This window comes from Triticum aestivum, chromosome 2A, assembly GCF_018294505.1.
Source record: "Triticum aestivum cultivar Chinese Spring chromosome 2A, IWGSC CS RefSeq v2.1, whole genome shotgun sequence".
In the NCBI taxonomy this organism is placed as follows: domain Eukaryota; kingdom Viridiplantae; phylum Streptophyta; class Magnoliopsida; order Poales; family Poaceae; genus Triticum; species Triticum aestivum.
The window spans coordinates 706,009,047-706,024,448 of record NC_057797.1 but is presented as its reverse complement, the minus strand read 5'-3'; the positions used below and the strand labels follow the sequence as shown (position 1 = coordinate 706,024,448).

The 15,402-nt window shown below is 40.0% G+C and overlaps 1 protein-coding gene and 1 pseudogene across 1 annotated transcript; both read left to right on the top strand.

Moving 5' to 3' along the window:
- The first annotated feature begins 11,296 nt into the window (after nucleotides 1-11,296).
- On the top strand, nucleotides 11,297-11,894 carry LOC123191881 (uncharacterized; annotated as a pseudogene).
- Nucleotides 11,895-14,493: 2,599 nt separating this feature from the next.
- LOC123186056 (pectinesterase inhibitor 12-like) lies at nucleotides 14,494-15,015 on the top strand. The gene has a single exon (XM_044597850.1). The coding sequence runs from the start codon at nucleotides 14,494-14,496 to the stop codon at nucleotides 15,013-15,015; it is 522 nt and encodes a 173-aa protein (XP_044453785.1).
- Nucleotides 15,016-15,402: the final 387 nt, after the last annotated feature.

The following is a 15,402-nucleotide window of genomic DNA, read 5'->3' as shown; positions in this document are numbered from 1 at the left end:
TTTCATAAGTCCTACATGTACCCTATTAATGTGATTGACCAGGATGCTATTGATCTGGCTGCCTATTTTGGATGTAAGTTAGGCAAAATGCCTTTCACATACCTGGGTCTGCCAGTGGGGACTACCAGGCCAAAAATTGTGGATCTTCTTCCCCTTGTGGACTGTATGGAGAGAAGATTGACAGCAAGCTCTTGGTTTTTGCCTCAAGGGAGTAGATTGCAATTAGTAAACTCTGTCATTTCCTCTTTACCTATCTTCTTCCTCTGCAGCTTGTCAATTCCTCAGGGTATTTTGAAGCAGTTGGAAAGGATTCAGAGGCAGTGTTTGTGGAGGAAATATGGGCAGGAAAGGGGCCATTCGCTGGCTGCTTGGCCACTTGTCTGCAGGCCTAAGTCGAAGGGTGGGCTTGGAATCTTAAACCTTGGTTTGCAAAATGATGCTCTCCTTATGAAACATCTGAACAAATTTTATAATAAGATGGATGTGCCTTGGGTTCAGTTAGTCTGGGATTCTTACTATTATCAAAGGATTCCACATGATACCATTCTTTGTGGCTCTTTTTGGTGAAAGGATGTCTACAAATTGATGGAGAATTTCAGAGCAGTTACTTCGGTTGAGGTGCATAGTGGAGATAATGTGTTGTTCTGGTCTGATTATTGGCAACTTGGAAACAGTGATGTCCCTCTGGAAGATCGATTTCCCAGACTCTATTCATTTTGTCTCCACAAAAACCTCTCAGTCCGGGAAGTCTTTCAGGCTAGCAGTTTCCAAGAACTTTTTTACTTGCCTCTTTCCGAACAAGCCTTTCAGGAACTACAGCAGCTTTCGTCCTTAATGGGGTCCTTCCATTTGGACAGTACCTCTCATGACTCTTTGGGGTGGAGGCATGGAAATAAGTCTGAATATACTGCAAAAAAAATTTATGACTTTGTCTATGAGCCAACGGTAGCTAACCCCATCCTGGGGTGGATATGGAAAAGTTGTTGTGCAATGTTGATTAAGATGTTTGCTTGGCTTGTAATAATGGACAGGGTTAACACTAAAGACATGATCCAGAGGAGGCATTGGAGGATTAATGAGGAACCAGAATGTGTTCTTTGTCCTACTGGGATTTTGGAGGATAGAAACCACCTCTTTTTCCAGTGCAATTTCAGTGCACGCGTGTGGAATTACCTGCAAATTATATGGAAAGACAGTGATGACATGGTGGAGATTGCTTGCCATGCTAGAAAGGACTTCAACAAACCTTTCTTTGGGGAGGTGGTTTTCACTGCATGGTGGAATATTTGGAAGGTTAGGAATGACAGAGCTTTCAGGAACATCAAGCCATCTTTCAGGATGTGGAAAAATGGCTTCATTCATGACCTCACTCTACTTTCTCACAGAATCAAACGAAAGTATAGAGAATCCTTACTTAAGTGGATTGATTTTCTTCCTCCTTGAGGAGAGTTGCTTCTATGTAATTTTGTAATTATTAGATTTAGTGCACCCCTCCTTTGTATAGCCTTGTTTTGTTTCTTCTTTTCTTTGTTCTTGTTTCTTTTCCTCTCCTTGAGGAAACACTGTATGGTTTCTTCTTTATTTTAATAAAATGTTGTCGGGTGTAAGCCCTCCAGTCTTCATGGTCCAAAAAAACTTGGTGATGGTGACTAGAGAATTATGTCAATCACTATTTTATCTGGAAGATTAACTCCCACTTGATTCAAACGATTGTAGTACCCAGACAATCTGAGCACATGCTCACTGCTTGAGCTATTCTCCTCCATCTTTTAGCTATAGAACTTGTTGGAGACTTCATATCTCTCAACTCGGGTATTTGCTTGAAATATTAACTTCAACTCCTGGAACATCTCATATGAGCCATGACGTTCAAAACGTCTTTGAAGTCCCGATTCTAAGATGTTAAGCATGGTGCACTAAACTATCAAGTAGTCATAATATTGAGCTAGCCAAACGTTCATAACGTCTACATCTGCTCCTGCAATAGGTCTGTCACCTAGCGGTGCATCAATGACATAATTCTTTTGTGCAGCAATGAGGATAATCCTCAGATCACGGATCCAATCCGCATCATTGCTACTAACATCTTTCAACTTAGTTTTTCTCTAGGAACATATCAAAAATAAAACAGAGGAGCTAAACGCGAGCTATTGATCTACAACATAGATATGCTAATACTACCAGGACTAAGTTCATGATAAATTAAAGTTCAATTGATCATATTACTTAAGAACTCCCACTTAGATAGACATCCCTCTAATCATCTAAGTGATCAAGTGATCCATATCAACTAAACCATGTCCGATCATCACATGAGATGGAGTAGTTTTCAATGGTAAACATCACTATGTTGATCATATCTACTATATGATTCACGCTCGACCTTTCGGTCTCAGTGTTCCAAGGCCATATCTGCATATGCTCGGCTCGTCAAGTTTAACCTGAGTATTCTGCATCTGCAACTGTTTTGCACACGTTGTATTTGAACGTAGAGCCTATCACACCCGATTATCACGTGGTATCTCAGCATGAAGAACTTTCGCAATGGTGCATACTCAGGAAGAACACTTTTATCTTGAAATTTAGTGAGAGATCATCTTATAATGCTACCGTCAAACAAATCAAGATAAGATGCATAAAAGATAAACATCACATGCAATCAATATAAGTGATATGATATGGCCATAATCATCTTGTGCTTGTGATCTTCATCTCCAAAGCACCGTCATGATCACCATCGTCACCGGCGGGACACCTTGATCTCCATCGTAGCATCATTGTCGTCTCGCTAACTTATGCTTCTACAACTATCGCTACCGCTTAGTGATAAAGTAAAGCATTACAGGGCGATTGTATTGCATACAATAAAGTGACAACCATATGGCTCCTGCCAGTTGCTGATAACTCGGTTACAAAACATGATCATCTCATACAATAAAATATAGCATCATGTCTTGACCATATCACATGACAACGTGCCCTGCAAAAACAAGTTAGACGTCCTCTACTTTGTTGTTGCAAGTATTACGCGGCTGCTACAGGCTGAGCAAGAACCGTTCTTACCTACGCATCAAAACCACAACGATTGTTCGTCAAGTTAGTGTTGTTTTAACCTTCTAAAGGACCGGGCGTACCCACACTCGGTTCAACTAAAGTTGGAGAAACTGACACCCGCCAGCCACCTATGTGCAAAGCACATCGGTAGAACCAGTCTCGCGTAAGCGTGCGCATAATGTCGGTCTGGGCCGCTTCATCCAACAATTCTGCCGAACCAAAGTATGACATGCTGGTAAGCAGTATGACTTGTATCACCCACAACTCACTTGTGTTCTACTCGTGCATATAACATCTACGCATAAAACCTGGCTCGGATGCCACTGTTGGGGAACATAGTAATTTCAAAAAAATTCCTACGCACATACAGGATCATGGTGATGCATAGCAACGAGAGGGGAGAGTGTTGTCTACGTACCCTCGTAGACCGTAAGAGGAAGCGTTTATCAACGTGGTTGATGTAGTCTTACACCTTCATGATCCGTCCCGATCAAGTACTGAACGTACGGCACCTCCGCGTTCAGCACACGTTCAGCTCAATGACGTCCTCGCCTTCTTGATCCAGCAAGAGGGGCGAAGTAGTAGATGAGTTCCGGCAGCACGACGGCATGGTGACGGTGTTGGTGAATAACAATCTCTGCAGGGCTTCGCCTAAGCACTACGAAAACTATGACGGAGGATAAACTAGAGGGGACGGGGTAGCCGGCGCACGGCTTGGTGTTTCTTGATGTGCCTTTGGTGCTAGCCCTGCCCCTCTATTTATATGTTGAGCCCTGGGGTCGAAACTTGGAGCAAAAGCCTCCTCAAAGTCAGTTTTTCCCAAAAGGCAAGAGTCCCACTCGGACTCCAGGACCAAACGCCACAATCCTTGGCATCTGGCCCAGGGCCATACACCATGGTTGGCCCCCTGGCCTCCGCAAAACTCCTTTTGCACCAACTTATAGCCCCATGGGCCTGACCCCTTGGCCTAACCATATCATACAATATATGAATCCTTACCTCCGGACCATTCCGGAGCTCCTCGTCATGTCCGTGATCTCATTCGAGACTCCGAACAACATTCGGTTACCAACATACATAACTCATAAATATTATATCGTTAACGAACGTTAAGCGTGCGGACCCTACGGGTTCGAGAACTATGTAGACATGACCGAGACACTTCTCTGGTCAATAACCAATAGCGGAACCTGGATGCCCATATTGGTTCCTACATATTCTACGAAGATCTTTATCGGTCGAACCGCATAACAACATACGTTGTTCCCTTTGTCATCGTATGTTACTTGCCCGAGATTCAATCGTCGGTATCTCAATACCTAGTTCAATCTCGTTACCGGCAAGTCTCTTTACTCGTTCCGTAATACATCATCCTGCAACTAAATCATTAGTTACAATGCTTGCAAGGCTTATAGTGATGTGCATTACCGAGTGGGCCTAGAGATACCTCTCCGACAATCGGAGTGACAAATCCTAATCTCGAAATACGCCAACTCAACAAGTACCTTTGGAGATACCTGTAGAGCACCTTTATAATCACCCAGTTACGTTGTGACGTTTGGTAGCACACAAAGTGTTCCTCCGGTAAACGGGAGTTGCATAATCTCATAGTCATAGGAACATGTATAAGTCATGAAGAAAGCAATAGCAACATACTAAACAATCAATGCTAAGCTAATGGAATGGGTCAAGTCAATCATATCATTCTCCTAATGATGTGATCCCGTTAATCAAATGACAACTCATGTTTATGGTTAGGAAACTTAACCATCTTTGATTAACGAGCTAGTCAAGTAGAGGCGTACTAATGACACTATGTTTGTCTATGTATTCACACATGTATTATGTTTCCGGTTAATACAATTCTAGCATGAATAACAAACATTTATCATGAAATAAGGAAATAATAATAACTTTATTATTGCCTCTACGGCATATTTCCTTCATTCATGACCTCCACGACTGCTCACCGCCATGGATGCAGCATCTGAGTAAGTGGTTCTAGCAAACCCAATTGTTGGTTCCAACAAAAACTTCTGCTAGTTCCAGCACCTCTGCGCGATTGCTCGCAACCGTAGATGCACCATCCGAGTCACTTATTCCAGCAAATCCAGCTACCGCTCCAAGAAAAAATGGACAGTTCCAGCACCTCCCCATGACTGCTCGCCACCATGGATGTAGCATCCCAAAACACTTGTTTCAGCGAACCAGCTCACTGGTTCCAGCAAAACCTTCGTCGATTCCAGCAATCCAGCTTGCCCGTTCCAGCACCTCTCGTGCCTATTTTCCATGGTGCCACTTGCAACTCACGGTGTCATCGATCACAGCTCGGTTATCATGGGTGATGGCGGATGATGTCATGGAGTCAGAGGAAGGGAGAGTGGTTTGTTCACGGTCAGGAGGAAGCGACAACCAACTTGCCGACGTGGGGCTAGGGGAAGGGAGAGACCATGGAGGGCGGGGTCGGAGATGAAGAGACGGCAACATGACATGAAGGTGGAGGCGACAACACTCAGACAAACAAGGAAAAGGAGATGGAAGAAGGAAGAAAAATTCATCATCGTGGGGATAAGAATGAGTGGCTCGCACCCTTAGTATAGGGGGTTAGGTTGGTAAAAAAGAAAGGGATCATCGGTGGTGTGTGGGCCAACATGGAGCGAGAGTGGCACTATCGGGTGCGAGCTTCAGCCGGTCAGCTGGTTTGCATAGTTTTTCATTCAACTACTGGTTGGTTTCAATAACATTTTTTTGAGTTGTCAATAACATATTATTGTGTTTGGCAGTATGATGTGTATTAGTTGATTGTTAAAAAGATGTGAGATAGCTAAGACATGCATCGTTCTTGATAATTTTAGCTCCGTGAGTAGCATCCTAATTTTTTAAAAGCTTGTGGCAACGCACGAGCATTTTACTAGTTAAATGTATAATGCGTGGATGCAACATTTTGGCTATGCCTCTGGTACCAACTGCGCCACAGGTCAAAGACAACATTTGACGTGCATCACGCTATTAGCTACATCGATATAGGCCGTCCACGCCCGACGAATCAACCATTCATTGGAAAAGATTTTGCCTATTTCCATTCTGTTATGTTAGTTATATTCAATAATTCTTTTTTAAAATTATAGTAGTTAGTTATCATATTATTAATATAAAAATTCATGTTCCATACAACTAAATTCCATACAACTAAATCTCATTTTTTTGGCAGGAATACAATCAAATACCATTGAAATTTTTCCCGCAAAAACAACTACCATTGAAATATATTGCAACCAATCTCGTAACAACACGCAGGATGTCATCTCTAACAGAATGGGTTATCAACACATCCTTGACAGGAAATAGGTATTTGTTTTTTTTGTTTTTATTTTGCTTTTGGGCATGATCAGCATGAGCCTGCTAAGTGCAGTTCTCAATTTTTAAACTGAGTTCTCTTTCTTTCTTTTTTTGCTAGCAAGAGGCGCGTTCGGCATCGAACCAAACCAATGGCATTGCCCACGTGATTTCAAGAAGTACTAGTCTATTGGATAATTTTGTGCTCTTGTCCTGTCTGCACCGCCCGCAATCCCCAGATCCGTTAGGAATAAATTGATTTAATTTTGTATTTATTCCTGTTGATACTGTCGAGAAGTATTTATTTTAATTATTATTAGTGTCTTTTTCAATTTGGTCTATCTGAATTTGCTGCCCAAGATTTTTTTGAATGGTAGAAAATATTTTTAATAAAATTACAAGGATACTTTTTGGCATTGTACAAACACTTTTTCAAATGTCGCAACTATATTATTTGAACAATGCAAACTACTTTTTCAAATGTCACAAATACTTTTTTGAAATGTATGAAATACTTTTTTGTAAAATTACACGATCATTCTTTTTTACATTTTATTAACCTTTTTCTAAATGTCACAATTTTTTTTGAAAGGCATGCACATTTTCTATATGTCACTAATATATTTATTGAATGGTACAAACATATTTTTAAAAATTGCTCAAACAATTTTCTACAATGATAGGCATTTTTAAGTGTGTGATGGGCACTTCTAAAGTTCAAGTAAATTAGTCTAAAAAATATATGTATTTGGAGCATTTCAAATATAAACAAAATTAAAAATAAATAAAAACAGAACGGATGAAAGAACAGCAAAGCATAGAACTCATCGGGCCCATGGTTGTGTGGGATTTTCTTTTCTTCACCTAGGCATCCATGACAGGGAATAGGCATTCCGTCTTTTTTGTGTTAAATTTGGGGCTGATCGGCATGAACCCACTAAATGCAATTCTCATTTTATTTTGCTAGGAGAGTGGGCATACCGGCATAGAACCACTTACTTGGGTTATTTGCCTACAAATAACTTACTTGGGTTGTCCCCGTTCCTCCTACGCATTTGCCACCTGATGTTGAGAAGTACCAGCTCAGACCAGAGCTGTGTCCTCCATGACTCTAGGGCAAATCCTAAACGGCCATTAAGGGGCGCGAAAGCTATGTCTCGCATCAAGCGACACATAAGCTGCTCTTGTTGAAAAAAAATCACCACTCGCGCAAGCAACTGGGCCGGCCCATGCCCACACTTTTCTTAAAACAAAAGAAGAAAAAGATGCACTGATCCCCATACCTCAAGAAAGATGCATGACGCTGCAAGCCACTGCGGCCACCGTCCGTGGTTAATACTACGGGGCGTCCTTCTTAAGGTAACTAGAGCCGGTTCTCTCAGTTTTTCCTCTTCTTTTCCTGTTTCATTTCTTTTTTCTTCTCTGTTTTTTATTCATTTTCATTTTTATATTTATGATAAAAAAATTCATCATTATTTTAATACATGGTGGACATTTCCAAAATGCTTGTTTAACATTTTTTAAATACTTGTTCAACATTATTTTTAAAATTCTTGATTAATATTTTTTTACATTATCAAAACAACTCATCAATTTGTTAAACATAATTATAAACAATTTTCCTATACATGTTCAACATTTTCCAACTGCTTGATTAATATTTTTCAAATTCTTGTTCAACAATTTCTGAATGCTTAATAACTCTTTTTAAACTCTTGTTGAACATTTTTCAAATACTTGTTCAACATTTCCCGAATCCTTCATTAAAATTTTGCAAATACTTATTCAACATTTTTTGAATGCTTGATTTACATATTTGAAATACTTCTTTAACAATTTTCAAATACTTTATTCAACAATAATCGAATGTCTGATTAAAAAAATTTAGATACTTGTTCAACATTTTTCGAATACTTGTCCAACATGTTCCAAATGTTTTTATAGAGTGTTTTTCTAATAAAGTATATGAAAATAAAGTATACAGAAGTAAAAAAATAAAGTAAAAAGTAAAAAATAAAATAAAAACAAGCCGTGACCTCGCCCGCGCGTTGGGCGGCCATATTGCTCGCCGCATTCAGCGAGTCGGAAGTTACACTCGCTAAAGGCGAGGTGTAGGGGCGCCCCTTAAGGCAGTGGATCCTATTTGGCGGCTCAGTGCAAGCCCCCGCTTTGCAAAAAGGTGCTTGAAGTTCCTTCGAGCTAGGTAGGACCACTTGCTTTTTTTTTCCTTTCTCTGTTAAGAATAGAAAAAAGGCGTGCACGGGTAAGTTATTGAACCTGATCTTTCCTCGTGGCGAGCTGCCATAATCACGTCGGACAACACATGTCGTGTGTTCACTTACTCCCCTTTCCCCTTTTTGTTCCTTTTCTCTTTCTTGTTTGTATTTTTGATTTTTTTTCTTGCTTTTCTGTTTCTTTTCTTTATCTTATTATAAAACATACAAACTTTTTAAATTCAACAAACTTTTTCTTCACATGGACTAACTATTTTTCGAATTTGATGATATATTTTTCAAATTCGACCAACATTTTTTCCGAATCAATGAACTTTTTTCATAATCAGAAACTTCTTTATAAAAGTCCGTGATTTTTTTAAACATTTGGTTATTTCTTTAAAATTCTATGAAAATTTTAAAATTCGTTGAACGTTATTTTTTAAATCAATTTTTTAGAAAAATTCTATGAATTATGTGTTAAAATCTTTGAACTTTTTTTCAAATTCAACAAACTCTTTTTCAAATTCGATGATTTTTTTAAAACCGACAAACTTTTTTAGTTCAAATAAACTTTTGTTTCTAATTGATGAACTCCTTTTCAAAACTGATGAACTTCTTTAATTTTGATGAAGTTTTTTACAGAAACAATGAAGTTATTTTCAACTCATGAACTTTTTTTGAAAACGGATGCAGTTTTTATAAATTTGATGATCCTTTCTACAAAATTGATGGCTGTTTCTTCAAAATATATGATTTTTTCTCAACTTTGTGAAGGTTTTTTAGAAATCGATGAACTGTTTTTTCAAATTTGTGAACTGGTTTACAAATTGATGAACTCTTTTCAATTTTGCGAACTTTGTTTGCAATTTTGTCAACCTTTTTTTAAATCAATGGACTTTTTAAAATTTTAGGAACATATTTTTTAGATTTCGATGAACGCTTTTACAATTCAAGAACCTCTATTTGGATTTTGTATTTTTTAACAATTGTTAATATTTTTGAATTCAAAACCTTTTTCGATTTTCTGTGATTTTTTGCGTCTTTTTCGGAGGTCAACGTTTGATTGGTCAACTGTTGAACAAAGTGTACATTTTTGTTTTGATTGAAGTGGAGAAGGAGCATGCTTTTTTTTTTGGAGAAGGAGAACGAGCGTACGTACGTGTGAGCTGGCAAGCGATAGGCTTTTTGCCTTGTATGGGTCGGCCCACCAGGAGCCATGTGGGCCCCAGAAACTACAACCGGCGCCGGTTAGGAGTTGCCTTAAGGCGCCCGTTTCTTCAGTTTACTCAAACGGGCACACACACCCCGCGTCGCGCTTAGGCGGCCTATTTGCACAAAATGAGGTAACATACTAGCCACCTTTCGTGCTATGACAATGTTACTTTCTTTTTCTTCCTTAAATATGACAGTACAAAAAGTAGGGATTTCTTATTTGTTTTTTCTTCCATTTCTGTTTCTGTTTCTTTTCTTTTTCCCTTTTTATTTTCTTTACTTTTTTGATTTTAAAATGCACGATAATTTTCAAATTTGATGAATTTTTTAAATCAATGATGATTTTTTTAATTCTTTGATTTTATTCTCAAATCACTGAGCTTTCTAAAAATTCAATGAACTTCTTTCAAATTCTATGATTATTTTTTCAAATTTGATGAAACTTTTTCAAACTTGATGAACTTGTTTTTAAAATTCTATGAACATTTTTTCAAATGCGTTGAACTTTTGTCGTATTTAATGAAATTTTTCAAATTCGATGATTTGTTTTTTCAAAACCGATGAACTTTTTTCTAATTTGTGAGCTGTTTTACAAATTGTTGAACTTTTTTTAAAATCAATGATTTTTTGTCAAATTAATGAACTTTTGAGAAAATTGTGAACTGTTTTTCAAACTCCAACATTTTTAAAATGCATGTATTTTTTTAAAAAAAAACTTGCTATTTTTTCTTTTTTATAAGATAATAGTTTACCGGTCAACTTGTCAACCGCGACCTGTTAACGTGATCGAGCGAACCAGAAAACCAGTCCAGCGCTTGTCTTCCTATTGGGCGTGCCCATAAGCCAGGGTGCATGGGCGTCAAGAAGGTTTTTTTTTTTTGAGGGGAAGCGTTAAGAAGGTTAGATGGTGCTTAATGCACCCTATAGGAGCTCCCGGCCTCCAGTTTCCTATCTGCATTGCCTAAAAAAAGTCCAGTCTGCACCACCCACAATCCCCAACACTGTTATAGATTGGTTTTGTTTATTTGTTACTGTCGTAAAATTAATATTCAGTTGGTTTATTCATATATGAGCAACCAATAAATGTTAATTCAATTGGTTTGCTAAGTTCTTTTCGACATTGATTGATATAATTCCCATGGTTATTATGAGAATCTCAAATATTTATTCATATATGGGCAAACAAGAAATGTTAATTCAATTGGTTTGCCCAGATGTTTTCGGCATTGATTGATATAATTCCCGTGGTTATTATTAGAATCCAAATATTTATTCATATATGAGTAACCAATAAATGTAAATTCAATTGGTTTGCCAAGATCTTTTTGGCATTGAATTATATATTTCCTGTGGTAATTATTCTGATGACAATGTCTTCTATATATACCATCCACACATACAATTTGATAGGGTATTCCTAGGTCAACATAGATACCCGACACATCTCATAAACCCAAGAAAATCGTGGTAGCAAAACTATGAGGCTGTCACAAGCTCTCTCGCACCTTGTCCTCCTCCTGGTCTTCACCTTATCCGGCGCTTCCGTTTTAGAAGAAACATGCAGGTTCTACCGCAATGGTATTGCTGCATCAAATTCTTCCAGGCCAGCAAGGACAGCGCCACCGCAGACAAGCACGGCCTCATCTTCATCGTCATGGGGATCTCCCGTGCGACCGCCGTGAACACCCGCAAGCGCATCGCCGCCCCCAAGGCGGGGAGCAAGGATAAGAAGATCCAAACCTCCCTTGCCACGTGCGACCAGAAGTACTCAAGCGCCGTGGGCCGGATTGACGAGGCTGCCAGGGACATTCCGTCTGACAAGTTGCAGGACGCGTTGACGAGCCTCGACAAAAACCTAGACATCTCCTACAACTGCGAGGAACAGTTCCGCAAGACCGGTGTGAATTCTCCGTTGGCCGATGAGGACAACGTGTTCTTTAACGAGTGTGTATTCATTAAGGACATCTCCAACAGTTTGTATGTTAGCTTGTTGGTAAAATGTGTCATGTCATTAACCAATACCTTAGCATACAACAACTTTAATGGATTGTATCTAGTTTGCCTAATAGGATGTGAGATAATAAATAAGATGCTCTTTCATTCTACATTGGAGCTTGTGCAAGGGGTGTTGGTTCATGTACATACAACCTTCCTCTCTTTTCTCGTTTATTGTATGACACATCATCAAAAATCCTATGTGCAAAGTCTATTAACAACTATTTTACAATCATTGAAGATGCCCTAAGGCTGTAACGTGGTATTAGCTAGCCGTCAAGGATATGAACTGGGGTAACTGGTGCAGAAGTCTGGGGTCATTTGGATGAGCAAATCTCTCGAATTTCTAAGCCACAATGTGATCACTGCACTATGCAAGATGTATTGGCGCAGATTTTATTTTCCCGTGGATTTGTTTTAATTTTGTGCTGATTTGAAATAGCAATGGTGTCTTCTTCTCTCAATCCAGCAATAATAGTTAAGTGAGTGCCGCAGAAGTTTGCGTCGTACTAGAGAGTTTGCTTTCATCGTAACTTGTTTTAATCTCACACAAAAGAAATTGATAAAATCATTATTGTGCTGAGAATTTTTGCGTTAAAAACAAAATAAAATAGACAATCACACATAGATAATCTTTTTTTATTGATTATATGTAGAATTACAAAGTACAATCTCCACATGATTATGTATTCTATTCACTGCAAAAAAATGATTATGGTATTCTACGCCTTGGTAGATTAATGCACAAATGCCAATTTTATAGAGAAAAACATAGCTAAACCTGAAAAAAGGAAGCATTTTTCACGTACCAACTTTTACTTACCTGGTCGGCATGAAACACTTGTACGCACAAAAGAATTCTTGACATGCACATACATAGGGAGCAACAAGGGGGAAAAGGCATCCTCCGTATTTTTTTAACATCAAAATACTCTTTATTGGGAGTTTATCACCATAGCTATGGAGAGGGTGCACTCCTGCACTAACACGTGTCAGCGTGCGTTTCAGCGGGAGCTAGCGCCCGGGGATTGAGGTCGGACTAGATATTTGACTCAACATGAATCAAGCATGGAGCGATCATTCTCTTTCTCCAGCTAGTGTCGAGTATCCTCTTGCCATTTTCATGATTATTATTATTTTGAAAACTTTTGATCTATTTATCTTTAATTATGATAGTACAACGAACACCAGAATAATAAAAATTACATCTAGATTCGTAGTCCACCTAGCGACGACTATTATCACTGAAGTGAGCCGAAGGCAGGCCGCCGTCATCGCTCCTCTCTTGCTGGGGCCGGGTAAAACTTATTATAGTAGACAGTTGAAAAGTCGTCGTGCTAAGGCCCCATCGGATCAGCACAGCAGATTAGCAACCGTCGCCGATGAAGAGCAGCGCAGACGAACTACGATCTGATCCGAGCAAATTCACTAAGGACGGATCCACCGGAGACACACCTCCACACACCCACCTACAATGCTAGACACACCATCGGGACAGGGGCTAGGCGAAAACTTTATTCCATCTTCAGGGAGCCGCCACCGTCCCGTCTTCCTCAACAGGACACAAACCCTAACAGAATTCATTGGAACATCTAAAAACAGAGTCCTCTGGCCAGCAAGGCCCGAGATCCACCGCACCACCATAGCCCTAAGGCCAGCGGAGACGAGGCGGACCGGTGACGGCGCCGGTAGGAGGCAGGGGAACCCTAGACCTTAGAGGAATGATTTCCTCCTTTAATATATATATGTTGTTTTCTCATGTTGACTTCTTTTGGATGCAGCATATGGCCATGCGTCTGCATGCTACTGCTACCAAGTGCGCCACAGGTCGAAGCAAGCATTTGACGTTAATCACGGTATCAGCTACATGTGGTAAGTAATTTAAATAATTAAAAGAAAAGCTACATCAACATTGATCGTCCACATGATTTTTATTTTTATTTTTATTTTGGGCATGATCGGCATGAGCCCATTAAGTGCACTTCTCATTTTGTTTAACCGAGTTCTTTTCTCTCTCTCTCTCTGGCACGTGGGGCATAGAACCGACCCAATGACATTGTCCACGCGATTTCAAGAAGTACCAGCCCAGTGGATAATTTTGTGCTCGAGTCCCGTGCACCGCAAGCAATCACCAGATCCATTAGGAATAAATTGATTTAATTTGTTTATTTATTACTGTCAAAAAGTCAATATTCATTTAATTATCATTAGTATTATAGGGCTTATTTTAAAATTTTAGTTTTTCCATTTTATAAGGCTCAATTTGATTGTTTCCCATCACATGTTCAACTTCAAGGTGCATTAAATCATTGCATGCAAGTATTAAGAAAAAACTGACCAATGTGTAATTAATGCATTCGTAAATATAATTTTTTAAGGAAAACAAGAGCATTAATTGGGTGTTTTTGCAAACTACAAAAAATATTCTATCACTCATCATTTATCTTGGTTGGTGAGATTTTTGAATTGAGACTTATAAACTGGAAAGGAGGGAGTACATTTTTTATCGGTTTGACAGAATTTGCTGCCCAAAATTGATATTGATACACTCATCAAGTATATTTCTGTATTTATTTACACTGACAGATATATGAGCACCATCTGCATATGATTTGTTATCAGCATCATAAACATCAGATATATTACTCATCAAGTCTAGGCAATCGTGCGTCCTTACACCATGGGGGCTTGCCAGGCTCTCCCCTGCCTCGTCCTCCTCTCCCTCCTCGTCTCGTCAAGCTCTTCCACCCTAGACGACGCGTGCAAGTCCTTGGGCGCAAGCAACGAAGACATCAGCTACGACTACTGCATCAGGTTCTTCCGGGTCTTCAGTACCAGCGCCACCGCGGACAAGCGCGGCCTCGTCGTCATCGCCGCGAAGATCGTCCGAGCAGAGGCGGCGAACACCCGCAACCGCATCAACGCTCTCAAGGCCTCGGAGACGGACAGGAAGATCGCCAGGCGCCTCTCCCACTGTCACGCGCTGTACACGAGCGCACTGCACCTGCTCAACGCGGCGGCGAAGGCCATCAAGTCGGGTCATTTGCAGGACAGGGAGGCGAACCTCAACGCCGCGTTGGAGAACCCCGACGCGTGCGAGGAAGGGTTCCGGGAGCTGGGCGTCAGGTCGCCGCTGGCCGACGAGGACTACGAGTTCACGAAGGGGTGCTCCATCGCGCTCGCTATAGCGAGCACGTTGTAGCTAGCTAGCTAGCCGCCCAGGATGTGAATCAGGCTAATAGTTCTAGCAGCGAACCCACAATCATTTGGATAGAGCAATAAACTCTTGGAACCCACGGTTTCAGATCAATGAACTTTGCAACTACCTTTGGCTGTTTTGTAAGAAGAATTGATTCTGTGGTGAGCGGAAATAGCAATCAGACATTAAGCCCATGTAACACAATTTACATATGATCGTGGCAATTGACTAAATGGATGTCAAGCATTCATGTTCGTGATTACTTTGGACATCCGCACGCCGACTAATTTTGTACGCAAAAGATGTTTACAAGATAATTAAGTACATGCAAACCAACCTGTGATGGGCTGTCCTGATACATGTCCAGAGTGCATGGTTAATTAATGCAAA

Coding starts and splice junctions, on each gene's coding strand:
- LOC123186056 (XM_044597850.1), top strand. CDS start 14,494: ATGGGGGCTTGCCAGGCTCTCCCCTGCCTCGTCCTCCTCTCCCTCCTC.